The sequence below is a fragment of the Colius striatus genome, chromosome 2, assembly GCF_028858725.1.
Source record: "Colius striatus isolate bColStr4 chromosome 2, bColStr4.1.hap1, whole genome shotgun sequence".
Taxonomy (NCBI): domain Eukaryota; kingdom Metazoa; phylum Chordata; class Aves; order Coliiformes; family Coliidae; genus Colius; species Colius striatus.
In genome coordinates, this window is record NC_084760.1 from 88,513,367 (window position 1) to 88,522,297 (window position 8,931).

At 36.4% G+C, this 8,931-nt stretch overlaps 1 protein-coding gene across 1 annotated transcript in view; it reads left to right on the top strand.

The window, feature by feature from the left end:
* Window positions 1-3,029, top strand: part of PROX1 (prospero homeobox 1) — a 36,312-nt gene extending 33,283 nt beyond the window's left edge. The window contains exon 4 of the mRNA XM_010207258.2: window positions 2,844-3,029. Coding sequence (XP_010205560.2) covers window positions 2,844-3,029 — 186 coding nt within the window. The remainder of the gene's footprint in view (window positions 1-2,843) is intronic.
* Window positions 3,030-8,931: the final 5,902 nt, after the last annotated feature.

The window sequence follows — 8,931 nt, forward strand, 5'->3', positions numbered from 1 at the left end:
CACTTAGGGTCAAAGAAATGCTACCCCCAGACACATAATTAACATGGCTGACTGATTATTGCCCAGTGAAAAATCTAGTTACTCATCCATTTAAATATTTATTTTCAGGCTCTGGACTTCAGTAATATTTTCTTTATTAAACAACAAAACACCCCCCAAAAAAAAACCAAGAACACTGTACAGTTATTCTTTCTAGAAAGGAAAAATGTTGGCCGACGTACTGTCCTGTGGGAATTAATCACAGTGCTATTCACATTACAACATGCAAAGTAATGCGTGTAATCCAGTCTGACATGAGAAATTGCTAATAACTTCCCAAAAGGAAAGAGCTACGAACAGCTCCAATGTCTGAAGAGTATGGGAGATCTTTGGGAATTTGCCATGATGAAGTGGATCATCCAAGAGGAGCAGCTGACATTTTGGGGCTCTGCAAAGCCCCCATAGGGCTTCCTTCACTATTATGTTTGTGGGGTACTCTCTGCAGCCTGGTGTACCAGGTTCAATGGTGGCTGGCCCTGCAGATGTGCCTCAGGTACAATGAAGCTGGACCTTAAAAGCTAATTCCAAGTCTAAAAGAAAATCCCGTGTAGTGATGGGAGGTCTGGAAACTAGTGGCTCAAATATTTCACACTGTCTACTCCATGGAAAAGCAGCATCCTCTGCCTGGAAAGCTTCCACATTCATAGGCAGAAACTGAATGGCAAAGGCTCAGCTTAAAACCCAGGTTGTTGTTTCCATGCTTAAAGTTTTCACGAGTGTAACCATGTAGGGACAGGCAGGATTTTTTGCATTTGGGCTTTGTGTGTCTCAGGTAGGTGTGCCCTCCTTCCCATCCTTTGTGACTTAGAAAAGAAGACAGACATCTGATGTTAGTCCTCTGGAGTGGACAGTAAAATCAAAGCACAATCCCAAACACAAAGGCAAAACCCAACACTTTTTGCTCTTGTGAGCTAACATTAGTGTGTACACGAAAAAGTTGGTTATCTACTGTATTTCTTGCTATATGCTATCGTGTAATCAAGAAATCCTTCCCTTTGGTTAGTGCCCATCAAAACCAAGGGTGACAAACAGCACATGAGCAGTTGTTTCAACTGCATGAAAAGTGTATGATTTTTTTTATAGCAGTGTAAGAAAGAAACAAGCATGGTATCTTTTGTAGACGTGTTACCAAGTACCCAAACAGCACAGCAGTTATGCAAAGTTTAAAGTTATTTCTTTGATCTGGAATAAGTGAAACATAATAGTTATTTTCTTTCCTCAGCATTATTGCTGGAATAGGACATCTGTAAAAGTGTTTCTTTCTGTGCAGCCCACTGAATGAAAAGTTTCCACAGAAGGTGGGAGCAGAGAAAAACAGGGGGTGAGGTTGGGGGAGCATGGCGCTGGATTTCCCTCTCGGAGGTAGACAGAACTTCTGCAGGCTGCAGGTCTTCTGGAATCAGCGCTTGTCAGCTGGTGTCAGAGGGAGATGATCTCATGCTCTTCTGATGACAAAACATGACTAGAAAACTGCTAGTGTTTCCACAATGGTGATAGGTGAGTGAGGCTCGTATCAGGTTAAATACACACCTTTCCAGACAAGTTCTTGGAAAATTACTTTTAAAGGGAGAAGAACAAAAGCCTGAAGTAGAGGATAAGGTTCTAGTGTGGATTTAACAGTGTGTCATGCATTCAAAAAATGAGTGAGATTTGCCTGAGTGTCTGTTGGCCACCAGAACAGTTGAAGTAGCCCCTATGCGGGTTGGAGAACTCCTCTTGCTGGAGCAGGCAAAGAATAGCAGTGAGAGAATACTTGCTATTATAAGTGTGCTGGCTACAGGCCGGCCATGTATTAGCAGTTCTAGAGCTGTGAAGCCATATTTCCGTAATAAAAATGGAAAATAATACCTTTATGGAGATGACCTCAACCTTGCAACTCACCTACACTTCATTATAGTGATTGCTCTTGAATCATTTAAGGCAGAGGGTAAGAAGGTGGTGCTAGTGTCTGAAATGACTGTTTAGGATGAATTACCAAAGTTTGGAAGTAACTCTGTTTTACTAACATTTACCTATTGTTCAGAGGCTTCTGAGAGTCGTATGTTTCTGCTAGCTGGCCATTTGACTCACCTGTGAAGTGAGAGTGACATTTAGAAAGCCCGGATGAGTTTAACACACTCTAGCTCAGTAGCTGCTTGGATCACAATACATCCATTGAATAGGCTGGAGGTTTATTTGTAAGCTTGTGAAAAAGGAGGGAAGACTATACTGCTTCCCAAGAAAGCCGTCTTGCAGGGACCTCCTGCACAGCAGCCACAGAAGCAAGTTGTTTGCTGAAGGATTGCTTGCTTGTTTTTAAACTACAAACAACATTCAGAGACACCCTGTTCCTTCCATAGCTTTCAGCACTGGTTGTGTCCAAAGTTAAGCACAGGGGTACCCAGGGCCTTCTGTGCATGCATAGCTTTCATATTAGTTCCTACCCGCAGAGGAGAACACAGCCATAAATGCATGGGTAAAATATCAAGCAGAGATTTCTCTCCTTAAAGACAGTTGTGTTTGTTTCCCCTCCTGCTAATTATATCCTCTAAATCCCCCACTGTCCAAACTCAGACGGTAACATTTTGTTACCTACATTCTGTCAGTAGACTTTACAAAGATCTCTAACACATGTTATAAAAGTTATTGCTATAGTACTATATATAACAGCTTTGCATAAGAGAATAGAAGGCTGCTACATTTAGAAAATGCAGGTGCTATGTAAGCCCCTTTCTGAAAGAAAGAACTTAGCTCGGTTTCCTTTGAAGAACCAGAGACTTGAAATTGAAAACTGTATTAATGCCATTGTCTCCTTGTATCAGCAGGTTCCAGAGAGATTCCTGGAAGTGGCTCAGATCACGTTACGGGAGTTTTTCAATGCCATTATCGCAGGCAAAGATGTTGATCCTTCCTGGAAGAAGGCCATATACAAGGTCATCTGTAAGCTGGACAGTGAGGTCCCCGAGATTTTCAAATCCCCAAACTGCCTACAAGAGCTTCTTCATGAGTAGAGAGTTCAGCAGCTATTTATGAATGTATGAAAGTAGCAGTCCCCTTCTGATGCCCAAGTCATGTGTGTCTCTATTTTAATTTCATATATATATGTGTATCGCATACATATATATGTATATGAAATTAGACTGTGATCCCTCCTGGATTTAAGTTTTCGTTCAGTTCCAAGGGGATGGTTATTTTACTTCAGCCTTTGGTTTACTTTTGCCCGAGACCCTTAACGTTTGGAGAATCAACGGGGTTCATTTTCAGGGAGAAGAGTTTGGAAGCATGTAAAAGCCTGTCTTAGCAAGTTAGGGCATTATGTTTAAAAATGCTTTGTCAGATTTATTGCTTGCTGCAAAGTGGCATTTTGTCTTAGTGAGACTAATGTCATGGCACAATATTACAGACAATGAAGTTTATGTTACGTTGATACTGCTAAAGATCTGAACTCTGTGGAGTCACTTCATAAGCTTCAAGCTTTTTTTAAATTTTATTTTATGTATTTTCTAACCAACAACTAGATTTTGTTTCATTCTTCAAAAAGCTACAACTTCTATTTTAGGTCTTCAATCTCAGAAGTGATACCCAAAAAAAAAATCAAACCCAATTCTTCGTGCTTTCCTTTTCCGTGATAAGTACCCTGCACCAGTAATCGACATGACAAGTTGTTGTTTCTCTAAATTGCAGCAAGGGACATTTGCACAAATCAACTACCGTTCTTGCAGGGCGAGGCCAGTAATTCATGCACAATATCGTGTGAACCACACTAATTTTGGAATATGGTCAGCTTATTAAAGCGGAAGCATTTCACTCTCCATAGAGTAAAAATGAAACCTTCAGCGTCCTATATTGCCATGTCTTGGTCTTACTTTAAGTGGCATTAAGTCCCTAATATTCTTTCCTTAGTCCATTCTGCTCCCAAAAATCCCCTTTCCAGTATATAAAGTTTTCTGTCTGTATTCGACATCTATCCTCAAAGGCACCTTTTTTTGAGCTTGTTTGGAGCTGTAAAACATAAGACGTGTTTGAAGCTATAAAATATAATCAGTCTTTTCCAAATCAGAAGAATAAAAACTAAGTTTTCATAACAGTCTAATCAAGCAAAGTCCTCCTGGCTACGCAGGGTTCAGATAGCCAAATTGGATTTTTACAATGACAGTAAGTTCAGCGTTAAAAAAAACCAACAAACCCACAACCAAAACCCAACCATCTATTTGAGCAATGCACTGCATTTGTCTTCTGAAGCTGTAGCTGGTCTTGACCAAAATCTGAGCTGCAGTGTAGTCCATGATGGCTGGGTTTACCTGAATGCTGTTATACCACGGTATGTCAGCAGACAGAAAGAAAGCTAGCTGCTAGTTCTTGTGCTTTCTTCAGTGGCTCTCCTCTTCTCATGTTTTCAGAAAGGTATTGTCTCCAGAAGTTTGGGGAGGGTTGAATATGCTATGACACTCTGTATTTGTCATTTTCTCTGTCGTCTTTTGTACAGATGCAGTAAGAATTTATTGTTATCATCAATAGTATTTTCCCCTGCATAATTCAGTCTGAATCTAGAGGAAGTTCCTAATTAACTGTGAATTATATTTAGACCATCAAGGATATTGGTATCTTATTTCTTTCTTTTAAAATTACATTTTGACTTTGGAGAGTGAAAGTTTACCCATGTGACTAAAGAGCTGACCTGATCATTGCAATGTCACTTCATTGACAAATAACTGCTGATAGACAGAAATGTATGAAAGCAATTATTGTTAGCAGAAAGCCTTAAAAACCTGCTGACTTCAAATTAAACAGCACAATCCTACGATTCCCTGTCATTCTTTTCAAGCACTGGCAGTATCTGTGGAGTATAGGCAATGCAGACAATAGCATGGGATGAAGTGCCAACATTTCCTCTATGCATTAAAAGCAAAACAAATCTTCTTGTCCGTGAGAGTACCTAATACTGTACACCTCCTTACAGTAGACTGCTTTTCTTTTCTTTTCTTTTTTTTCTTTTCTTTTCTTTTCTTTTCTTTTCTTTTCTTTTCTTTTCTTTTCTTTTCTTTTCTTTTCTTTTCTTTTCTTTTCTTTTCTTTTCTTTTCTTTTCTTTTCTTTTCTTTTCTTTTCTTTTCTTTTCTTTTCTTTTCTTTTCTTTTCTTTTCTTTTCTTTTCTTTTCCTCTTGATTTGGTAAACATTACACTTCATAAAGATGTAACTCCAATGGATTCTGAGTAAGAAAGGATGAAAATTGTGTTCATGCACTTTTTTGGTTTATGGGAAGAAGTGGCATAAAATGCTCAAGTTTTATTACAGTAAGTTCATCATTGGCATGCCATCAGATATAAAAAAATAACACTGCATTGTCACCTTGGACATAAGAAAGCAAAGCCATACTTTAGTCATACTATGTGGACATACTACTAGCTACCATCTCAATCTGTGATTTTACCGTTGCTTTTACTACGTTTATTATTATTATTATGTTGTTATTATTATTATTATAATTATTATTATTATTTGGCTGCAATGTGATTCACATAATCTAAATAAGTGAAATTGTGTACTCAACACCTGATGTTGTTGCATTTATTTATTTATTTATAAGTAGCGTAATCTCAATAGTAAATGAGACATAGGAACTAAGAGTAGAAATTTCATCTTAAAAGCAAAATAAAAAACTCCTTGTTCTGAAAAAAGGAATAAATTATAAATTGATCATTTCAGTTATGTGATTTTTCTATATTTTATAGCCATATTGCCTTTGTGCCTCCCAGTACACCTACAATTATAAATACGTGGCATAGCTCCTACTAAATTGTAAGTAGAAACCAGTTTCTTTCAAATGGTCTCAATATTATTTCACTAAAAATGGCTAAAAGGCAGAAGGCTACTTCTATTGAAATGAAAAGTTTACATAGGGAAAGAATTTTGAAATCCATGTAGAAACCCCATGTTGCCATTCATTTACTGCTAATTCACGTTTATTTCTGCATATAAACTTGAGGTTATAGTCTGTGCCTAGACCTTAAATGCACCAGCGGAAGGATTAGAAGAAAAAAATCCTTCAAAATACCAGTTTTTCCCCCACAAGTACAATTGTTCGTGTGCCTTCTGTGGCTTACAATTTTCATCTTTTAAACTTTATTTTTCAATTACTACAGCTGCAATAAACACTGATTTTTTCTCTTTTGTTCCGGCTGTTTGACATAATGTTGATAGCTATGCATATTTTGTGTCTTTTTAAAAATTGAAAAAAAAAAAAACAAAGCAGGAGAATACGTTTTTGAAGAAGAGAATTTTTAGAACAGTTTGATAACGCAAATTATTTTTTCTCAATCGTTTAAGCAGCATTCGAGTTTTGAAAATTCTTGTAGAAGCCAATTTTTTGTAACTGTGGTGCAAATCTTGTGTTTTCTTAGCCTGATGAAAAGTAGTATAGAAGCAATATTTCATACGTGACATACGTACATATACATACGTAGTCACACACACCAGGACAAAACGTGTGGGTGTATGTATGTATATATACACAGAGAAACACAAACACACACAAAATATGCGTATGAAGTGAAAAGCTTACCTTTTTCCTATCTAGATTAAGAACCTATTTTAGACATTTGTTATGTTTTGTGAAAAGAATGTTCTATTTGAAACTACAAAACATTTAATTCTTACTGTATCTCTGGTTGTTTAATGGAAATGTTTCACATTTAATGGTAAACACGTGGAAGATGTTAGAATGTAGTAATTATTTAAGAAAGTGTTCACCCATGTATTCCTGAGGTTTGCTTTGTGCCTCTGAGTATTATTTAATTAAAGTGTTTTAAGTTTGCAGAATCTTTGTTACTGTACCAGGTACGTGGGTGAACACTGAAAAATCGAGGGGAACTTTTATAAAGCAATGTAAATATTCAACCTTATGGCTGTTCTTGCATAAAGACATAAGATTTTAATAACTACATTCTGAAAACATCTGTCGAATTTATAAGAAACACTACAGTAACTGTATAGATAGTTGAAAGCATTCTTGAAAATCCAGCTCTCTACTTTTAAAAGTTGTCTCTTTCATCAGCTGTCAAGGGAATGGGTAATACAGTTTCTGTAAAACTGCAGAATTTTTTTCTATGTATATGAAGTCAGTTAATAGAAAAATGTTTTTTTCCACAGGTTAATATTAATTAAGAAATAAAGGTGAAGATTTTGTGGCTTTAAAGATAGGATTTTCACCAGCAGCATTGAAAGATTATACATATATATATATACAGAAAGATATATATATATATTAAAAATGGAAAGTGGTTTACAAAACCCCCAAAATGAGCACTGTACATGAGAAGTGAAAGCAAAAACTATATTTGCCATGTGTATTATATAGCAATCATTGGTGTTAATAGTGCAAATGTTTCCTTCTGGTACCAACTATGTGTTTGAAAATTCCAATACGCATTGTTTTCAAAAAGCTCCCCTTAAGGAATGTAACTGGTTTATATGAGTAAGCAGTTACTGTATTGCACTTAAATGTTCTGTTGAAGGAAATGCAATTTTGTTTTCTGTAGAACTGTTGGTTGTAAACCATCTATAAACTGAAGCTAAAAATTGCTCATATTTAGAGCTGGGATGAAAACTGGTATTTAACCTTTGTATCTTCTTAGGAATATCCTTTTTAGTGTATGAAAGGTGGTGGCACTATGACTTTATTTAGTCTTTTCATCTGAGCCACAGTCACCTCTCTCCCGACGCAGCCACCTCCCGAATGCACAAATATGCTGGGATATGTAGAAACAAATCTAGAAGAAACAGCGAGCTTTTCTCTAAAATCCATCCTTTCTGCGTTAATTGTACCACTGGGGTGAGATATTAGACAAACAGGATAACCATCTCATTACCGTGTAACTTGTGAGAGTCACCAACTAAAAAAAGAAGGAAAAAAAAGCCTTTTAAAGTTAGTTTTAATGCTACCCAGAAGAGTCAAAGGTTAAGGTTTAAACTGATATTGTCCCAGCCATTACTCATATGTATATAGTTACAAAAGTGACAAAACACTGCCTTTATATTATTTAGCAATATGTTGTAAATAGCATTATTAAGCTCTTTTTTTGTAATAAAGACCCTTTAATTTGAAGATAGTACAATAACTGAACTGATAAAGTCAATTTTTGATTTTTTTTTATTTTATTTTTTAGCTAGAGGCAATTTCGACTGTGGATTTTTTTGTTGTTGTCTATTGTTCTGAAGACTTTGCATAATTTATTGGTTTAATTTATCCTAATTTATTTGATGAAGGTGTACAATTTTGTATTACCAAGGATGTACTGTAATATTAATTGATGACAAGATAAAACAATAAGACTCCCCTGTCTGTTTGGAAAAAAAAAAAAAGGTGCAGTAGACAATTGATTGAAAAAAAGTTACAATTCTAGCTTGGCAGCTACTAAATTTAAGATAAACACAGGAAAAATGTTGGGGGGGGGCGGGGGGGTGGATTTTATTTTGTGTGTTTAAAGCTTTTGTATACTCTCCAGACTTTTACCTTTTTGCTTTGTACCACTTAAAGGATACAGTAGTTCAATTGCCTTGTGTGCCTTCCATCTTCTCTAAACTGAATGTATGTGCAGTATATATGCAAGCTTGTGCAAAATAAAATATAAATTACAAGCTCATTGCCATTGTTTATATTTATTTCCAAAACTTCATGTTGTCCCATGTCAAAGAGTGAGCCACTGAGCCTCTCTGCCGCGGCCAGGCTGTGCCTAACACTGTAGGCCTCAGAAGGTTTTCTTTTCCCCTCAGTTCGAATTATTTATTAATGAAGCTGCTAGCCCTGTTGCAAAATGGATATAATGATTTATCTAATCCGGTATCCTACCTCCAGCACCAGTTAAGATAATAAATGTTATTTGGCAATAGTCTATCAGACAAGGAATAACTCCAT